The 22,157-nt window shown below is 42.1% G+C and overlaps 1 protein-coding gene across 1 annotated transcript; it reads right to left on the reverse strand.

Moving 5' to 3' along the window:
* Positions 1-13: 13 nt before the first annotated feature.
* IRS4 (insulin receptor substrate 4) lies at positions 14-22,151 on the reverse strand. The gene is made up of 2 exons (XM_027645192.1): positions 19,174-22,151; positions 14-2,400 (listed from the first exon to the last, which is right to left on the reverse strand). Exons 1-2 carry the CDS (start codon positions 22,043-22,045, stop codon positions 2,396-2,398), a joined length of 2,877 nt encoding a protein of 958 aa, XP_027500993.1. The 5' UTR covers positions 22,046-22,151; the 3' UTR covers positions 14-2,395.
* Between the last annotated feature and the right edge of the window lie 6 nt (positions 22,152-22,157).

Here is a 22,157-nt window from a genome sequence, read left to right on the forward strand (position 1 = left end):
CCAGACACGGAGCTACATGAACACGTATTTACTGCAAGTAGCTCTATGGAAAGCCAAGTCAGATAAATATAAACACTATACAGAGCTTCAAGCCAGTCTCCCAAAACCGCAAACGCGATGTGTTTTACAAAGAAAACAACAGAACAATATTTACAATGGAAGACAAAGCCAGATCAATCAGCTCAACTTTAAAACAGATCTGTGAAGCAGAAATAGCAAATATAATGAACAGTTTCAATCATATATGTTTTAGTTTGTACAGACAATAACTGTCCAATATCAAATTAAATTTACAGGACAAACATTGTTCTATCATTGGTATTTTTGTACTATACAGCAGCATAAACGGGTAGCTGGAAGGTAGTATATATAGTGATATGTTTTACATCATCTGAAAATGTTCTTCCAGCACAATACTGAATAAATTAGTTGCTGTAAACTAAGAGATTCAAAAAGATTGCATATTTATTATGCCGTACCTATTAGTATTTGTACCACTATACTTGAGGTTACCCATTTACTTATTTATTCAGCATGTATTAAATCAGTGCTGTATATTGTACAATGGCAGCCTCAGGGATCTAATATGAAATATGTAACAAATTTCTTCAAAACAACCTTTTCCTTTCACATTAAATGTTTAGAACTAACTTCATCCAAATTTTGATTTCTTAGAAAAGATGTAAAGCTTTATAAAAAGCTGTCTACGTATTGCATTATTCATTTTACAAGACCAACCAAGAGCTGTATGGCAAGACAGTATCATGGTCTGTAAGAGTGGTTGTGTTTTAATTCCTGTATGTTTAGCAGCAAGTAACTGTACCAACTGAAACTTCTCTTCCAGAATCAAAAACAGGTCTGTGCTTTTAAACCCTGTAGCAACAGTTTTTCCTGTCACCAGACACTGTGTAAACTGATTGGTACCATGTTTCAAAAAAAAAAAAAAAAAGGCTTCCTATTTTAGTGACATGTACATTTCAATACTACTCAAAAAGAGATCTGAGTACAAATCACTGAACAATCCAAGCTGACAGTGTCTAATTTGTTATACAGACTGTACCAGCAATTGAAAGGTTGTCTGTTGGAGGTGAGGCAGCCTGGCACATCCCTTGTACAATATACATGTGGAGGATTCCCAGCTGTGTGGTGCAGTACAGCGTGAGGATTTTGTACCACTTCGAAACCCTTTAGCAATCGTCAGTGCCTTTTATTATCCATTGCATGTACCAATGACTAGTGTCGTGCTCTTTTAATTTCATAGCAGTGTTAAAAACCTAAATTCATTTCAACCAAAAAAAAATTCAGTACAAGAGTGAAGCACTTAAATTGTAGAAAAATCAGGGCTTATTTTAAAAATGTCACATGGTCATTCACATTTCTGCCAGTGGGATAAAGACAGTTGATAAGCCAACATTTTAATTTTTTTCCCCCATTATGCCAGAAAGAAAGAACAAAAATAGTCCCAAATTAAAAGTGGGACTTTGGCTGAAAGTAAGATCAATTAGGGTGGTTTCCCTTTAAAAAGCTACAGCTGACAAGTCTAATGCAGAAGTCACAAACGCTGGATACGACTCCGCAGTTCTCCATTTGAATCCATGAACAAAAACCTCATTTTACACAATTCATATTTATAAACAAGAACAAAAACAATCTACAAGACAACCAGCCCATTAATCCTACTTTGTACATACCAAAATTCTGAGCAAAAAAAAAATTTCTGTTTAAGCTCTGACAGACATTTGATTTAAAGCTTCTAGCCTATGCTCAAGAAATATCTCTTGTACCATAAAAGCAAAACCTTAAAAAAAAAAAAAAAAAAAGAGGCAGAAGAGGTCTCTCCTCCTCAGACCCATTCAGTCCCATGGGTTCACCCCTCAAGCTAATGTGCACCTCTCCCTCCCTCCTTCCACCCAGCCACCTGGAAAAATCCTGAACTGCCAAAATATTTCTAAACAATATATGTTTTAAGCTAACCACTTGTTAATGTACCAGAGAAGTAAACCCCATGTTAAACAGACAATCAGAAACCAGCTTTGACTTCTCAGAATATAAATTTAAAAAAAAAAAGATTCATGGGAGAGGCAGGAGGGAGAAAGGGACATACAGGGATCTCCTATTAGCATTCACACTGCCTCCCAAATAGATATGACATGAAAGACCAAATTCCATCACCAAAGCACAGCTATGAAAAAAAATCTCAATTCAAATTAATTCAACTGTAGAGAGCTGATGTCTATGAAAAAAATTAATTAAAAGGATGTGTGTCTATGTCCGTGCTGGTGGAAATGAAAGTAGCCGGCTGGAGCTGAGCTTTGCTTCCAAAAGCACCACACAGTTTCTGGAGTTACCAGCAGAAAAGTCTTCTCTTCCAACAATGGTTTCCATGGCAATGCAGTCAGTCTAGAAAGGAGGGGGAAAAAAAAAAGTCAGTGACATTTCAAATTCAAAAAATTTCAGAAAAAAATATTTTCTAATGAGGAGAATATATGGAGCTTATCCGCTGCAGGAGTGAGAGCTGCTGACTGCAGAACGCGGGTCCCTCACAGGGAGAGGGGGCACTGCCAAGTGACCACACCTCAGAGATCCTGAGGGAAGGAAGAACCACGGAGTCGGAAGCACTGCAGAGCCAGAGTGACACGTGTACGAGGACAGGAGCTGGGGCAGCAGCCAGCACGTCCACAGCCTGTGCTGGGCAGCTCATAGCTGCCTATTCCACTGCCACCTATTCCACTGCCACCTATTCCACTGCCACCTATTCCACTGCCACCTATTCCACTGCCAAGGTCGTTCCCCAGCACAGGGGGCCCAAGCACTGCTGCTCATGCAGGAGGGACTGAGGCTGCAGTGAACACTCCACTCACAGCAGGGCAGAGCTGCAACACAAACACTCCCAGTAGCAGATCATGACAGCTGTGTGCCCTATCCTCAACTTTTCAGGAAAAAGCTTAATTTAGTTAATAATACAAAACACCTCAGACTATACACGTCCCTTTTTCACAGAATCCCACCCGATACAAAAGCACACGGCTACAACCAACTGCCTTTGGTGGCTTCAAACTGACTGGAAAAGGCAGAATACAAAGCACTCAGTAAAAAGAGAGGTAAAAAACATAGTCTTGAATTACAGGATGTGTTACCCATATATCCTGTGGTGATGAGATGGGTGACAAGGCAGAAATGGAAACAGGGGAGTCTGCCCTCAAAGCAGAACACCAGCTCTGCAATTAACCACACACATGCCAAGGTGAGAGCAACTCAAGAGTTTCCTGGCATGGGGAAAAAAAACTGATGAAGGGGATGCAAATGCTTTCTGCAGCTGTGTGAACACTACACAGGAACATACAAAAAGTCACTTTTCAGCTCACTACAAAATCCCTTCCACTCCCAGCAGAACCAGCATGAACACCAATTTTCAGTTGGAGGAGTACTGTCAGCCAAATCACTGTCTCCCAGTCCTGACAGACTGTCCTCTTCCACCATTTTTGTCCTCCCAGCCAAGACTGAGGGCACTGTCCTCTGCCAGTCAGGTGGCTTTGCTCACCTTTTCTCCAGCGTTTGAGGGACATGCCCTGGCAGTACAGGGAAGGAGGAAACAACAGGTTGCTCTCACTGAGAAACAACTAGTGCAAGAGATTTAGTCTTCAGAAAACAACAAACGCAGAAATGTCAGCTGCTTTTTCCCCTCGAAGTCACACAGTGTCAGCTCCCTCCCTGCTCTGGGAGAGCTCCCAGCATGAGAAGATCTGCAGTAGAGGGAACACTTCATTACACAGCACAGTGATGGCAGAACAGCCCCCTGGAACAGGGAAAGGGGTTTCAGAGCTTAATCCTGCCTGTGCTCAATCTGCAGGGTCACAAGAAAATCAGTTACATCTTACTGCTAATGCACCCACAGTGCTTCCCTGCCTCTACCCCAGGGACATGCTAAAGAAAACGTGGCCATGTAAAGAACAAGCACTATGTGTAATAATGCAAACCTGTATGTTTACTTACAAACCAATCATGAGGTATGAACACACGAACTCCACCCTGCCCTAAAGAACTTCTGATTTCTCTCCAGCTAAAAATACTATCGCTTCAAAAGAAGTAGGAAAGAAAAAAAAAAAAAACCAACCAGAAAAAAGAGCTCAGCTGGGCTGCCTGAGCAGCCTCTGCCCATCCCAGCCCTTGGCAAAGGCTGCCCACGGCTCCAGACACAGACAGGCAAAGGCGACAGCAGGGCTGGCAGCAGTGTGGAAGCAAAGGGGTCCTTCCACTTCAGGGGAAACTCCATGTTACCCCTACACAGCCCACACCAACGTCTGGGTTGCTGAGTTTCATTTTTCCAATACATAATGACTTCAAAAGTACAGTAACTTGATTTTCCACAATTCAAGGAAAAGGTGGCCAAAAGACACCCACAACTCAAGAATCTCTATTTGTGTTATTTCACAGACATAATAAGATCACTACAAAAAGCTATTGCTTGGCACACACAGAGCGTGATGTGGTCAGCAATGGCTTTGTTTTCACAAAAGCCAACTGAAGCTATTATTTTTGAAACAATTTTCCTCTTTAGAAAAATATTATTTTGTTGTAAGACCAAAGAATGAAAATATGCACCACAGCTTGCAATGAATCACACCTCAACGATGCATACAAGTCAAACACTAAAACAGTTAAAGCTTCTATATTAAACTTATATTCAGTAAAAATTAACTTTACCAGCATCCCCCACCCTTTCCTTGCTGTGGACCTGTAAGCTCACATAAAAGGAACTTCAAAAACTGTCTCTGCTTTTGTCAGGACATTTTTCCTCCACGCCTTACACACAAGGCACACCTGAAAGCTGTTTGACAAGTTATTCTAATCTCCCTGAGTATATCCCCAAAACATTTTGAAGAGCAATGGCCCAGTTGTTTGAATATGGCAGAACTCAGTATTTATACCTAAAAAGTTTTGAAAATTTTCATAATTCAGTGTCATCGTACATTTAAGATACTTGGAGGGGAAAGGCAAGAGTTTAAGAGAAAAAAAAAAACAACACCAGTTTAACTTCTAAATTTAATTCCCTGAAGCAACCTGGCATACTCAGACAGCAGCACAGCAATCAATTGTAAAGTGAGCACACCAGGTAAGTCTGAGCAGAGCCCCAGTTAGCACAGATTAATTTATAAGAAACCAGAAAAAAGTATCCTCAGCTAAGCTTCACCCCAGCTCACAAATTCCCTGGAAGTTCTGGCTCAAACATATAGTTTTACAGCAGCCCAGGCTGTAGGACAGGCCCAGGACCTCCCTGCAGTGTCCCCCCTACCCAAAACTCCAAAATTCCTAAATAAAAGCTCATTAACTTCCCACCCCCCCCTTATAAACTACACTTTAGCAAGCTTCCTCTTCATTTTTTTGGTAAAACAGAATTGCTGGAACTGTAAATAAACATAAGGAAGTTTCACATCAACATTACCTACAATCTGATGACAATCTCATAAAGCCTTGAGTCTTTGATACGTAGAGCTATTGGTTGTCACCACTACTTTAATCCCATTGTTAAAGCTGGAAACTTCAGGACTGCAGTTGGAGCATTACAGCTGGCTGATGCCCTGAGTCATCAGCTCTTTTTTGGGATAAAGGCATCAAACATTTATATATATATACAGATAAATACAGATATAAATTGACATATATATATGGATTTGAACACATATATCAGTATCAGAATAGAAAAGGTAAAGAGCACTTGTGAAACTTGACCACATAAAAAAAATTCCATCTGAAATCTAAGAGGAGACTGAGGTCTTGCAAGATCCCTCCTGCAAAGTGCTGCAGTCACCCCCAATCCCAAGGGCAGCCCTCAGGAGCCCATTCCTGCTGCAGAGGGACCACAGCCAAAGGCCCACAGGTCACCCACCACCAACCTCCAGGCACCACAGAATTCCAGTGCAGGACCAGTGCAGCCTGCACCCAGGGAGGAGCAGGGTCTCCAGCAGAGCCCAAGGCAGCTGTGCACTCAGCCACGGGCCCTGACTGATTTCCACACCACGGAGCTCCAGCAGCTCCAGCTGATGCCGCTTCCCCCCCACAGCCCCCGGAGCCGCGCTCACCACCCGCATCACTGCCTCTCACACCCCGAGTGCTGCCACTGCCTGCAGGGCCTCGGGGCCACCTGAGCACCACTGAGGTTTATAGAGAGGCTCCTACACCACCAGAGAAGTTGTTCGTCAGAGAGGTGTAAAATGGGTTTAATGTAAGTGAGAACAAGGCCAGTGTCTGCTGTGCTGCTGATACCCGGAGCCAACTGGCGGATCTCACCCCTGTGGCTCCTCACCAGAAGGATCTTTTGCAAGGGACAGGGGTTTATTTAGGGACACTGCAAGAGCACTCACACATTAAGCTTCTTGGTGGCTCTTCTCTCCCACACCTGATCTGCTTCTATTTTTTGATTAACCAGTTGGTGAAGGTAAACTAATGAGGCCACGCAGTGCTCGAAGAAAACAGCAGCGTTTCCGGGAAGCTGGATGATCTTATTTTAGTCTCCACAATGTAAGATTCATCAGCCATCAATCTTCTATGCTAATAGTACAAATATGAGAATTGCTAATTAACAATAAAAGCCAGATTAGCATTTCTTTACAGATCTCATACGAATGGATTTGACTCAGCAATCACTGAAAAGTAAAGAAAGATGTCAGAGAATGGGATGAAAAAATTATGAGATGTGAACCAGCAGAGACAAGAGGCACAATGCTCACAGAGTACCCCAGTAGTCCCTTGGAGTTCTCAAAACATAAATGCCACCAAATAAAACTCAGCGACCAGATCAGAAGACATGACAAGTTTGAAGATAACTTCCACTTGCAGTGTAAACACACGGCTGTTCCTGCACTGTCACGAGCTTTTCCAAGAAAATCTGCTAAGTCTACCAAAAAAAAAAAAAAAAAAAAATCTGATAACTGATCCTGGCAATAAACAAGCAACATAAACCAGAACTCAAGAAAACCTCTGCAAAAAAACTTTTGAAGCAGCCCAGAAATAGACTATTATAAGAAGTTTTAGCACCCTAAAACTTCTATAGCACCCTACACTGGGCTTTTGTATCTTTTTCTGCACAAAAGCTTCAGCTTTTATTCAAAATTGAGCTCTACTGTTTCGACTATTGACAATAATACAAATTCAACTTCCTATGAATGTTTAATAAGGAAAATGAGTCTAGAAAGCATCCAAACATTTTCACAGATCACCTCTCAAAATACATAAGCAAAGTTTGGAAAACTGAAGCAATGTTCTCTTCATTACACAATTCCACTTTCAATTCATAAGTTTAAGATGGGATCAGATTATAAAACTACATGCAGTTGTCTGAATTTTGCTGAGGAACAATTAATCAGATGAAAAAGATCATAAGGGCAGAAGAGAAACTAAGATGACAAATACTTAAATTAGGATGGCAGCATGCCATTGCTCAAAAATGTTTTCTTTAAAATTAAGGAACACACTAGAAAAGCACTCGACATGTTTTCTATGCAAAAATCATCAGTAGTTTTATAAAAATTAGAGGCAGAGAATTAAATCAGTCTTAATTCATTGGACTGCACCCCGGTGTGTTCCACATGAAAATGTATCAGATGAGAATATACCCAATTCATACTTCATTTCCTGCATCTGAATTATTAAGCCCATACAAAAGTCAGGACACTTTGAAACACACCAAGAGGCTTTAAGAACACAGCAGACATACCGTAATTCTCTCAAAGAAATCCATTTTAAATAATACCTGTTTTTGCAGGAAAGGCTTTTACTGACATAATTCTGCAACTGATTCCTAAAAGGATAAAAGCTTTGCTTACAGACGATATTAATTTAAGATAATTAAATGATTAAAATCTCCATGTCAAAGACTAAGACAGCTTAATGCTTTCTGGAGAACACTACCGAAGTTCTCCATTTCCTGAACTTCAGGTTAGGGGGAAATCAGAATTAATTTGATTTATGCAGATCAAAAGCAGCAGAGAAGCCCTAGACTTTCCTGTGCACATGGTCACACAATATTCCTGTTGTTCAGGAAAGCACCAAACCCAGCACAACCTCAGGACACGACGTGGCATCCAAAGACAAATGTTCAGGCGGCCGGGCCGGGGCAGGAGCACGGCAGCGAGTTCCACGTGGAGCCCTCCCCATGGCATGCAGGCCTGGGAGGGGGCTCAGTTGCCCAAATACATTCTTCACAAATTACTGAGAAGTTTTTTTGCCCCAAATTTTACTGAATACATAATTACTATCCCACATCATTGTCCTACTTCTTTGAGTTCTTATTTTGATGGCATAGCTTTAGACCTTGCTAGAGGCAAGCGGCGTTATTTGAGAAAAGCCAAATTCCTTCTTAATTTGCACACGCAGACACAGAGTCTACAAACACAAATCAAAACAAAACCTGGCACGTTTGCTGCATCCATCACATGTGCAGTTACTGTGCCTGGGTGACCCAAACAAGGCACTGGCACAAAGAGACATTCCAATTTGGGCAAGGTGTTCAACTACCTGCTGACCACTGACTACATGTTCCATGGACTCTCTTCAGCCAACAACAAACTAACGATGCTCAAACTGAGCTAATGAACACATTTTGTACCTGTAATTTTACTGACTTCCCACAAGCGAAAAAAAATCACAATTTCTTTAAAAAAAAAACCTGTTACATCACCCACTTTTCACTGGATAAACTATTTAAACACAGCAACTGGTAACAACACATCCCAGTGAATGAGACTTCTCCTCGAGTTGTATTTCTAAAATTTAGAAGACAAAGTTACTCTTAAAAATAATCTTTATCCACAATTGTTCCATCAAAACGTGGTTTTGTTATTTAGTGGTGCTTGGCAGTTTCATGAGCTAAAAACATCTTCCATGCTTCAAGGTAATTTTTATTCACTTTGCAGAAATGCCTTATCTTTTGCAACAGTGGCGTCTTTTTCTGTTTGAATAAACAGCAGGGTTGTTTCTAGGAAGGCCTTATGCACACTCCCTAATTTCATCTCTTCTACTGATACTATTTCCTAGAATTAGTAAACTTGCATGCAGTTTTGGCAGGGGCCTAACACCAACTCAAATGCAAAGACAGTTTGACAAGAAGTTGTTGGGGGTTTTTTGAGTTTGTTTGCTTGAGATTTTTAAGCTTTCTATTACAAGATAAAACGACAGTACTAGAAATAAACTATTCTTCACTTCCAAACACAGAGAAGTTCAAGATTTCAGATTTTCATGTCACAGAAAAATGAAAAACAGTTCTGCTTTTGAAAAAGCATTCTCACAGCAAGTGTGTGAGATACTGCACCTGATCTCCTGAACCACAGAAAACATGAGTAAATTTTAGCCAAGAAAAAAAAACAACCAAAACTTGTTTGTGCAGCTCCCAGGAATACCACCTGCTACAGTTCACTCTGCTCTTGAGACAAAGGTCAGGAGCCCTCAGTGCCAAGAGGGAGGAATACCCTCTGCCTGTGCTCTTGCTGCAAACTGGGCATTACAAATTGTTTGGAAATGAATAGGAAAGAAAACAGCCATGACACACATGTCTGCACGTGCTGCCCTGCTTCCCACATTCTGAAAGGACTTGGAATACTTAAAAGAGTTTGAGTAGTGCAGCAAAGCTGCAAGGTGTGACACAGTTTCCCAGTGAGGAACAGACAGCTAAAAGAATCCTTCAGCCTGTAGAGAAGTACTGGGACGTAGCAGGACATTTAAAAAGCCCAGATGATACCACAGGTCCACACTGTGGGCAGGACAGCAAGGTGTTGGCCAAGTGTATGGCAGAGGGGGCTACAGCATCTACACAACCTTAAGTGGCCTGGAGAGAAAAGACAGAGTTCATTATCTCTTCCACTACACAAATTGGGGGCTGCTCAACAAAGCTGGTACAGAGCAGGGTCCAAAATGGACAGAGGTCTGCATGTAGTGTGCACTGCCTGATTATGGATACAGGAGTTTACACAGGATCAAAGAGAAATTGGAAAAGTACTTGGATTAAAGATCCATAAAGGATTATAAAACAGACAAACTATATCAGGCTCAGGAAATCCCCCAAGCTGAAAAAAAAAAAAGAAAATCAGAGGCTGGGTGTATGTTTGTGGGAAGTATTATATACACCTGCCCTGCTCTTCCTCTGCTGGGTGGTGTCTGCTTGCAGACACAGGTCTGGGGCTTGAGTGAGCCAAACTATTCTTTGTGAACACAACCAAGAGAAAGGGTAGTGTCACTCATGACTAATGAAAAAGCTCCCCACCTTTCAAATCACCTTTCCCAAGACTTCCTTTCTACGCAAAGTTTCACCTGTTCTAATTCATCCCGTCGGTTCTTCCCAACCACTTTAGACATCAACACCTGAAAGCATTTGGCATTACTTTTTTCTTTCACCTCTACTGCCATAAATGACTGTCAAAGAAAGTTACTACGCAGCCACATACCCACATAGTTACAGCCTCCTCAGCCATACCCTTTGCCCATGCATGCCCACACAAAAAAATAAATACATCTGTGCTATTGGCCACTCTCTGCTACCACACACAGCAGTGGCACACATTCATTTTTTACATTTTCTAATTACCACATTATTGAGTCTTCATTAACATTAGGATACCCCAAACTCTGGCTCATGCAGAGGAGGAAGAAAGGTTCAGATTGCACTGCATGTGTGAAGCGATGTCTTCTCAAATCACAGCACAAGCACAGGAGCCAAGGATTGAGCCTTCAGCTTCCAAGAGCAGCTTGGGAGCTTCTAAGGACAGAGGTAAACTGAGTCTACACACAGACAAGGTTTAATCAACAGTGTGCAACTCTTGTTTTGTGTTTACCTTGTGGAACATGTCAACATTAATATTTCAATCACTCATGCCCTCAACAGTGAATCAAGCCTCAATGCTGCCACCACTTCCAGACTCACCCGCAACCACTGCAGCGTCTGTTCAACCTGATCTACCGACACTGAAACAAAGTAACTTTCTCCTGTGCAGCAATTGTTCTGTGCTCCAGCTGCCATGGGCCTCTCCCATAGCTGATGGCACTGCAGCAGTGATGAGGGGGTCCCATCCAGACCTCCCCAACTAGAGATGGGCTCCAAATGCTCTGGCACACCGGTTACAAATCCTAAAGGTGACTATCTCTCAAGCCACACTGCTGCCTCCTCTCCAATGCTAGAAAACTGCCTGCAATCCAGAGATGCCACCTAAAAAAAACCAAGAACAAACCAGCAGTAATGCCAAGGCAGCTCCACCTTGGCTGCTTAGCAAAGTCTCACCAAGAACAGAGGACGCAGGTCTGTGTGACATTAACTGCCCTGGGAGGCTGCACAGGGTGATCCTGTGCTCCAGGGCACATTCCTGCACACCCGCTTGCACTGAATCTATCAGTCACATGTCTGCAGAAAAACTAACTTACAGAAAGGAGAAAGAAAAAACAGAAAAAAATATAATCACATTCCACATCTAAAAGGGAGAAGTAAACACTGGGACATGCCCCTAACTCAGAGATACATGTTGGCCCACATTCCTCTTACCAAGATTAATATCCTGGCCAGTGTTCTGACATTTACCTCATCCTTTTCAAGTCATTTAAACCATTACAACCACTGTATTTATAGCTCACTACCTTCCCTGCTCCCTGGCGTGTGCATACCCTTCCAAGTGCCTCTACCAGCTTCCTCTCCTGACCCACTCTCAGCAGCCTTTTATCTCTCCCAGGCTGACTCTTATCTCCACTCTGCCAATGGCAGCAGCCTTGATCTCTATCTTACTCTCCACCCCAGCACATTAAGTTTCATCCATCTCTTTAGTTTCATCTTTAAATTGTAAGCTCCTTAGGACAGGGACCAACACATTTACATTTGTGGCAAAGTACAGGGGACCTCCATCTGCCTACCTGTTCAGGTTCCACGAGTGGAGACCACATCTGGAGCTACAAGCTTTCATTAACAGACTCTCTGTCGTAATATTGTCTGAATGACCTCAAGATCAAATCTGTTCATTTTTTCATCTCATTTCTAACTGACTTCCTGTTCACCAAAATCTGCAATTTAAAACCTCCTTGTTCTAAAACCAGTTAAATAAAAAACTCACACACACCCCAAAAAATCAGAGTGAAATACAGATGGCAAATGCCTCCCAAAGGGTTTCACATGACAAAGAGCAAATATTCTCAACATTTGAACTCTACAAGTGGATGTACTAATGAAAACCTAAACAGTTTACAAATTGTTCTAACAGATTAATTTAAGATAAAAAATAATTCCATACAGGAAACTATCTTTTTGGCCCCTTAGCCCATATTGGTTTAGACTTCAGAAACTTCAGGGTTTTGACTTACAGAATTTAAAGCATGTTCATCTGTATATCAATGGACATTTTACCTGCTTCCACCTTGTGCTGAAGTGGGCCCTCACCCAACCCATCTGCAACAGGCTCCGGATACTCAGACCAGAGAAGCTAAGGTACACAGACTGGAGAAGCCTTTCTGTCCCATCTGCTCATTTCTCTTGGCCACTTTAGCTCAATTGTCCAAAAGGTGCCACAAAGTCACAGAAATGCCAGTGCCTGTCAACAGCTTAAACAGGGTTTTCATACAAATGAGGTGTCCCGTGGCTCACATGAAAAGCTTTGCTTGGGCTCGTGCACAATCAGGACACATTTATCAATGATGTGTCTGCTTCCCTGTCACTAACAACTTCCCAAACTCCTGTTAGTCTCAGAGATCTGTGTGAAAAGAAGCACTAGTTCCCAAAAAATAATTCAGGGTCAGGCTACGCAGCATGAAAAAAAGTTATACTGCAAATTCACCTGGTCAGCAAGAACCATAAACAATAAAGCAAGCTGGCTTTATTGTGAGTACAGGAATAGAATCCCATTATTGCCTGTGGAAGGAGAGTATCACTCATCAGTGCCTCAGTAAATTCAGAAGCAAATTTTACTAGGTTTTTTTGTGCACCTTTTGGCACTATTTCCCAAGATTTTCAGAAAAAGAAAAGAAGCATTTTGATATCTTTGGTCATTCCACAAAATCCCATTCTACCAAAAAGAAAACCTTTCTCCGAGTAGGCAGCATATTTATGAGGCTTTCATACCCCAGCAAAAGGGAAACACTAGATTTATCTATTTTATGCCCTAAAGAATAGTTCAATTTGGTATTTATAAAGGTTCGTAACAGACATGTTACACAATGAATAGGTACTATTCATGTGGTAATTTAAAAGTTTTCCATTTTCTTGAGTCACATTAAATTGTATCATCACCTTGAAATTATAGGCAAATCTTAACTATATTAATTTCAGTATAAGCTACCTCTTTCAAAAACCCTCTCTTCTTGGAAGAATCAAAAAGATTAGACCTCACACTTGACTCACAAATCACCTGCACACAACACGTAGGTATACAACACACACACACATACAGAGTCTCAAGCGTTTGCACCCAACCACAGACCTAAAACAGAAAACTAATGTTTGGAAATAAGCAACCTTTACCCCTAAAGACAGAGCTCATGACTTAACCAGGGCAGAAAATTCTTGCTAAGAGCCTACTAACACTGCTGCTCCTGGGGTAATGCTACACCTGAAGCAAAATCTCCACAATTCCAAACACTTATATGTTCAAGATAATTTAGATAAGATACTCAGCAACACCTTTGAAATGCCTTTGATGAGTCAGGCTCATTTACCTCTGTCTTCCCACTGCCCTCAAGTATGTCAGAAATCCCTCCTGATCACACTCTCAACTAAATCTCTGTCCCTAAGCTGAGTGACCTTTATAGAGATACAGGGCTTGATTAAAACTAGAACATATTTCTCCTTTTCCCCTTTAACCTGTAAGACAATGGTGCAGCTTGATCGTGGGGTTGTTGTGAACATGCAAAACCTAAATGTGAAAAAAGTCAAACAGCAAATTTGCAGGGTGGGCCATCAGAGAGCTCTCCAGCCAAGTCATTACATACTATTTAAGGCTGTGTCGTAAGATAATAGTACATTTTTAGGAGAAAACAGCAGCAATAATACATCCCCAGGCTTCAGAAAGCTTGACTCTCTCTCACCTGCCTATCATTTTTATCACTCTATTTTCCTTTGTTGAAGAGTGCCACACTTGATTACAACAGTACTTAAAATAAAACTCCAGAGTTTGTTTCCTGCTTTGGATCAGGAAAACAAACTTGTTACTGCAATCAAAAGCTTTCAGCATGTTTTTGTGAGCACCACAGATCCACAAACAGAGCGGGCACACACACCAAGGTACAACACAGTACTATAAACTCTTTTCAGTACCACCCAAAACCTCAAGGTATAAATCCTCCTCCAGCAATCAATATGAAGAAAATGTATTAAAGATCCTTTCATAAAAAAAAGACCATATGCGGAGAAAAAGCAAACCCAAACTCTACCTACTGCTAACACACTGCTGGACATACAAAAACCCCAAAGAAATACTGGTGACAAACCATCCCAGTGATCACATGCTGGAATACAGCTGCTGGAAAAGACCGAGCGAGCGCTGCCCACCTTCTGCAACTCCAACCTGCCACCCCAGCAACAGGGAACAAGGAGCCCTCAGACATCAAGGGAGGAGGGGAAAATGTGAAGTTGTAGAAGGAAAACTAACAAGGGTAATAATGCATTTAAGATCTCAACAAAAGATTTTAAAAAAAAACAACCACAAAAAGCACCTTGAACCCGTACTGGATTACTCCCAGAACTCCAGGCATCCTGCAGCAATGTCCTAACCTACCAGACAGTTACAACCAAAAAGTTCTAGACTTCCAAAAAACACAAATGTCACCATTAGCTGATTTCCAAAAGCATTTCAACACTGACTCCAAGTAAGCATTCTCTCTCAATGGCAGGGGAACATTCTTGCCTCAGATTTTCTCACCCAAGCACAAGTAAAATCCAACTGATTCTTGGTCAAATATGTCATAATCAGCTCATTCCTACACCACACAGCAAAAATCTGTTCTGCCTTCAGCAGCTCATACACTACTTGAGAAAGCTTCCCTGTGTATTTTTAAGCATAACTGTAAGTCACTCAAGACTGTTAAAGAGGCAACTGTTACAGCAAGATTAGAACGGTTTGGGTTGCTTGGGTCTTTTAAGAATTATTATCCCAGCATTATTTCAAAGATGTAGGACACACAGCAGCGCTCGGATGTGCTGCAGGAGGGCTCTTCAAGTTATTTTTACATGGGCCCCTGTCTTTAAGGATTCTGTCAATACAGAAGAACCTCAGTTTGAAGCAAACTTAAAAACCACTGGTCTGAAACCCAAAAGGGGCATTTATTTGCCTGGTATCCCATAAACTGTAATTTACTATATTAGTAATATCTAAAACTTTCAGCTTCTGAATTTCTCAAAGTGTATATTGTTCCTTATTCTCTTTAAGATTTTGCATTTGAAATATGCAAGTTACCAGAAAGGATCTGGACAATTTGGAACTTATTTTTACTTTACAGCTGTACTTGTTTTCCTTCCTCTCAACTCTCCAAAGTGTACACACCACTCTCACCCAGTCTAGCACAGGAGCAGATTAAAAAGGTGCGGAACATTTAAATAATAACCCTGCACTTTAGAGAACATCTGAAATAATATCTTAGCAAAGTGTAAGAGTATCAGGCAGAGATAAGATTAAAGAGTGGGTGTGAAATAGCTGAGTAGATATTAAGCTGAACATTACATTTACTCTGAATAGTTGTTTTTTGAGTGCAGGGTATCTTTGCAGGTTTAGTATTTCTAATTAAGACTGAAGAAACTTGTATTATACAGGACTCATTACGCATTTTATTACTGCCCCATTCTCATTATCCTCCTCGGTTTCTACAAGGTCCAACAACAAGGTATACATTAGCTAAGCCCTGTTTGAAGTAGCTTTAGTGTTCTGTACTCCTAGCACAAAATTTCATGACTCAGATTCATGTAATCAAAACTCAAACCGCTTGCTTCAATATTGTGTAACAATTTTGTGATGAAACTGTTTTGCTAGTGACCTCCTTAAACTGCAAGTATTAAAAATCAGAACCTTATATTCTTTTTATCATCACCATTATCAACATAAAACCTGAGATCAGTTTTGCCTAAACCTCAAACAAGAGTTTAATAACAAGTAAGCCTAGTTATCACTCCTAATCCCTGCCCTTTCCCTCCTCCATCCATGTCATGAATGGAGAAGGGAATAGAAAAAAAAAAATTGATTCATATCAGTGAACCTGAACCAGAAGTAGTTTGGGAATTACAATGAGGGGGCAGTGATGCATTGGAAATCACTCCACCACTCTCGGCAGTTGGGAGAATGCAGCTGAGTCACAGAACACAATATTCCATTTAAGCAAACAAAAACAAAACAAAAAAAGCAAACAATCTGAAGCTGGGAAGTGTTTTCCTTTCAATAAAACTGTGGTTCAGGGACAAGAGATTAAGTTCTCTACCTAGAGAATTTAACACACATGGGATAGCTCCTTTCTAGGAAGTAAAGGATAAAAATCCATCTGCTAAATATTTTTCTTAGGAATGGATTTAACCACAGAGCACTTTTTCAGGCAGAGAGACCTAAAAAGTGAGACGTAGAAGGAAAGGCAGCACTCAGTTCTGCTAAGTCTCCAAAAGTATTAAAAATATCAATTACCCAGAGACACATTACACCTCTTCAGGGGACAAGAGGTTTAAGAGTGAAGCTTCATTTTCATTATTCAAAAGGGAACATGAAAATGTTTTTCTGGGTAACAAAAACTTAAATATTTAAATAAAAGCTTTATTGCCATAGAAACTGATAAGCTGTTTAAAGAATACAGACTTCTAAAATTATGCTTGCTACAGCTCAGAGAGATGATTTAGTACATGAATGTTAACAGGTAACTTTTATAATCAAGAATTTTAAGTCATTCTGGAGAAAAAGATATACACCACCAATTTACAGTACTGTATTCAAGTCTGGCAAGCTGCTTTTAGCCTGGACTATTCCAAAATCTGTTCACCTCCCCCCTCAAGTGACCAGTGTCATCATCTTACCTACCTTCCCCTACTATACAGCAGAAATGTTTTTTACTGCCTTTACAGAAAACTGTCAGGCCTTGTTTTGGAGTAGCATTTTATAATTTTGTTTCTCTTTTTAGGACTAGAAAAAAAACCACCGAGCTAAGCTCTTACTGTTCTCATGCTTAATTCCCTGCCAAAGCCCATGTTTTTCACAGAGTTGGTTTTGCTTCATTTTAACGCGTGTTTTATGTCCAGAGAACTTCAGTTCCCAGCAAGAGCCAGCAGCTGTTCTGTCTCTTGCCCCTCTGCAACTTATAACAGACAAGGGAAAAAAACCCAGCACAGGGCTGTAGATATTTTGCTGTGGCAGTAGTAAGCAAAATGCTTATCACTAAACACAGTTTCTAAACACACTATCTCCTGAAAAATATTTTTCAATGTGATATTTACAGTACAGCTGAAGAGAAAACACCTTTGTTTTTTTCCTCTTTATTTTGTAAAAACTCTTACTTTATAATATGGATTTTAGTCACATGAGGGGAATAAGATTAAGTTAAGAATTCTGCTATCTTTGGAGGTGCCTTAAAAAAAAGGCCAAAAACCAACAAAACCAAACATAAATTGGCAGTCCACGAGCTCCTGACTTAGCAGATTTAGCAGACAAATCTTTGAAGTGCTGAAAGACTAACTTTGGAAGAAAGCACTTCTTGGACTGGCAACTTTCAACATCTTCTAAATTTGATTCCAACCAACAAAACAAAGCAGAGGAAAGAAAACCACTGAGGCAAACCACACATTTCTGAGCAGCCCCAAGCAGTGCTGCCAGACTCCAAATGGCATGCGAGCTGAGTCAGGCTTATACCTTCCACTAGTAAAGGCTACACAATTTTAAGCTCTTGCAATACCTTCTGCCCTTAGATACTTAGTTTTAATGTGAAACTAGAAAAAATTCATTTCAATGTTTAAGACTGTAATTAAAAATATAGGAGTCAGCAGCAGCCTGCTCCTTCACTGCTTTCTCTGTTGACAGAGTAGACAAGTACCAATGTCCAACCATGATTAAATATTTCCTCTTAGTACTCATCAATTATTGACTACACTTACATTTGCAAAGAGAGGAAAACATTTCCAACAGAAATGGTTTTCTACCGGGAGGGTGAATTACTGCAAGGAGTTCAGTGGGTCACTGACACCAGAGCAAGGATCGCTCTTCCCGAGTTACAGCGCAGCGCTCACACACTGCTCACACACTGCTCAGCCGGGGGACACACACCACCAAGCTAATCACCAGCTTGGCTCCCACCATCAGAGCTTATCACACAGACAGGAGCGTCCCTCCTCTTGCCCATATTCTTTCTCCTCACCTGCAACACCCTTATATTTTATGCACACCTCGAACTGCATTACCTTAGGCTGGGTCAGACCACTGATACCTTGAAAGCCAGTAGCCTCCCCTCCCAAGTTTCGGACCTTGAAGACGCTGCTCGGAGCAGGGGAAGGGTTACAGCTCAGCTAAAGCCTTGGACAGGACTAAGGAGTGAACGTCCCCGTGCTGGTCAGCCACCAGGAGATGGCTCCTCCAGAGGACACAAGGATACTCTGGAGACCAGAGCTCAAAAGGAGCCACCAAACCTTCAAGGGAAAAAACTGAATTCTGTTTACATAAGATTCAGCTAAATAAATCTGGCCAAATTTGCACATTAAAAAAAATCAAAAATGCGTTTCACCTACATCTGTTAAAAGAAACATATTTAAGCCCCAGATTTTGAGGTCTAAACCCAGTTTAGCCATTTTGAGCTTCCAAAATACAAAATATTAAGTTCAGGAAAAAAGTGAGGAGTCATCTAGTTCTACGAAGGGAAGAAAAAGAAAGTGAAGATCTACCATAACCTTGGGACAAGAATTCACAATATGAAATACCATTAATGCTTATACTAGCAAAAGTAACTTATAAATAAACACGGCAGATGACAGTTTGATAACTCCTGACTGCCTAGAAGAGTCACATAAATCCTTTAGGCCAAGGACCACATCCCCTTTCACTGCTGTTCAGATGCTGCACTATGACAAAACTGGTTGTACTAGAATAACGCAGGAGATTATAAAAAACATCCACCCCACTCTGAAGGCAGCATTAAGCAGACAATCTAATCCTTACGGTTAAGCGACCATGAAAGGGAAGTGCTTTTAAAGTTACAAACCTTTTCTTGCAGCGTTACACTTCAGACCATCAGATCTGCTGAAATCTATGCTTACGTAAGCTCCACTGTCCAAACCTGAAGTACCATTCTGGAGATGGCAAGCTGGCGCTGTAGTACTTGCCTCACAGCTTATGGGGTCATCGCGTAAATTCAGAGCGATGTAGTTTAAGCCATTCTGAAATCCAGTTGAGGTATCCCTGGACATTTTGCTTTCCTGACCATCAGAAATGTTTTCATCCGGTTTTAACCAAACGTTGTCAAATGAGGCAGAGCTGTGTCTTTTGCTACTATCAGTAAAGAAAGAGGACGAGGTCGTCACAGTCCCGGCAGAAGAGAACGTTTCAGAACTGTGTCTCCTCCTGCCTTGAGGGTCAGCTCGAATCACTTTCGGTCCCATAGGAGGGTCAGAGCCAGGAACGGAGAAGCTACTGCTGCCAGCATATCGATCAACAATGCAAAGTCTATTAACGATGGAAGAAGGACTATCCATCTTCACACCATTGTCAGATTCGGCGGCAAACGGCCGAGGTGGTGTTGCTGCCATGTTGAACGTCATCTCGGTGTAGTCATCAGTCCTGTTACTCGTGGTGCTGACACAAGCAGTACCAAATGAGAGCCTGGCGTAGTCAGGGTTTGGTTGGTTTCTAGGAATACTGGAACTTGCATAAATTGAAATATCTGTCAGAGAGTTCGACAGTTCCTTCGCTACTTTCGGTGACTGTACATCCAAGTCAACGCTCATGTAATCAGAGAGCGGTGACTGCCTGTGATCACTACTTGAGCCCAGAGATGATGGTGATCCTTCTGCAGATAAGGAATAGGGTGTGTTACTTGCCTTTTCATTAAAATCAATATTTATGTATTCACCGGGACTCGCTGGCTCAGGTGGAACTGTACGGTCATACATTCTGGGGATGGTATTACTCCCCCTCGTACCCAGGGGCAGGCGTGTGGGCCTGGTGGCCCTGTTCTGCACAAGTCCTTCATCTGAACCTTTCAACGTTGGCAATTTAGAGATGCCATTAGCCAGAGTCTCACTGCTCACCCCTTTTACATTTTCTGGTCCACCATACAAGAGTTTTCCAGGTGAAGACATTGGAACATATTCACTGTGGTCACCATTTTGTCCTGATAACGCCTTAAAGCTTCTGGGCAAAGAAAAATATGAACTAAAACCTTTGGACACAGAAGTGCTATGAATATAATTTGAATCACTGGGGTGCTTTGGAGCTGAATTACCAGGTGACATATCCATATACTCATTGTTTACAATCTTCTCATTACTTCCTTTAGAACCAAATCCAGTTAAAGGACTCCGTACAGGTGAAGAGCCAGCCTTTGGAAACATCATCATATATCCTCGGGAGTCAACTTGAGATGGTGACCAGGAATTGTTGATCTGTTTTGGAACAGACATGCTTTTAGGAGTCATTGGCAAATAATCGCTGGTGCTGGACAGAGAAGATGCAACTCCTGGCATCATTGGCATGTATCCATCATCCCTGGCTTGACTCCTGCTTTGGTTATACACTGAATCAAGGTTAGTATCACTGTACTCAAGTTCATGGTTATCTTTCAATTTTGGTGTTTCAGAGTAAAGTAACCGCCCATGATTTCCTGCAGAATCTTCATCTAACAAAGCCGTAGTTTGTGTTGTCTTCTGTTGCACTGCTACAGAATTTGGTTTTGTTAGCGAGTAAGTTCTTTTCCTGAAACACTTTTCAGCCTCCATATAATCATCTCTTGAGCCATCATCTACTTGTTGCTTACTCATGGACATGTATTCACTCAGACAGTTCTCCTCTCTGATAGGTGGTGTGTTTCCCAGGGAATCCGGTGTATTACTCCTGACCCGAAAGTACCTGAAATCTCCAGGGCTGGAGCCATATTCATCAGAGGAGATAAATCCTCCATCACTCGGGGAACCACACACAGATGAGCTAGAAGGCCTGGTCAGCATGTCTGAAGCAGAGCCATGGCCACTACTGGAAGAAACACTGATGGGACTTGTAGTGGAGGGAAAATGAGAAACGGGCAGCGAAGCAGACCTGGTGTGGTAAGATGAGCTGAAAGCAGCTCTCACGTACCTTCCACTCCCTTCCTGACGGCCCAAATTCATCCTTGCAGTATTCAAGTGGATCATACTCCCAGTCACTGACCTAAAAGGTCTAGCCATGGTTCCTTCTCCTTCACTGGATGTTCTGAAGCGATAGGAGTTGTTGCTTTTGGTGGTAGGAGGAGTCCCTCCAGCAACACTCTCAGTTCTAGATCTTCTCTGCAAGCCCGTCTGGCTGGGGGGCAGGTTGCCCAAGTGCCTCCTGGTGCTGATGAGGGACATGGGATTGGTACCACTGCCACCACCAGAAGACTGGCTCTTGCTCCGGGGCCTGAACTCTGCAAAGGCCTTTAGAGCTTTCATGGTATCCAGAAAAGTCTCGTGCATATTCTGGGCAACCACAGAATCATCCACTTGCATCCAGAGTTCTCCAGGCCCAATAGAGGCAGATCTGCCCACTTCAATAAAGAAGAAGTTCTCTGAGTGTCCACAGCGGCGAATGTTCATCAGCTGCAGGTGGACAGAGGGCACCTCCGAGTTCAGCTTGACGAGGTGGATGGCCTTGCTGGAGAGGCACAACCTGTACACTCCAGTGAGGTTTTTCGTCTGTCCCAACCCTTTGGGCTTGACGTTGACCTGCCACACCTCCTTGAACACGGTGCCAGGCCTCAGGGTGGCCCCATAGTGCTCGTCATCCTCATCCACCTGCTGATCGGCGTGGTCCTCCTGCTCCAGGAAGCCCCTCTTGCTCTGGCTCATGAGCTCGCTGATGGCCTGGTACCAGGCCTCCTGCTCGGCCTCGTTCTCCGCCAGCATGGCGAAGTACTCGTCCTTGGTGTACAGGGCGATGATGTGCTTGTGCTTGGCGTCGGCGCGGCGGCTCACGGTGAAGCACTGGTACAGCGGGATGACCCGCTTGGGCGGGGGG

This window comes from Corapipo altera, unplaced genomic scaffold, assembly GCF_003945725.1.
Source record: "Corapipo altera isolate COAL_440 unplaced genomic scaffold, ASM394572v1 65, whole genome shotgun sequence".
NCBI classification, from domain to species: Eukaryota; Metazoa; Chordata; class Aves; order Passeriformes; family Pipridae; genus Corapipo; species Corapipo altera.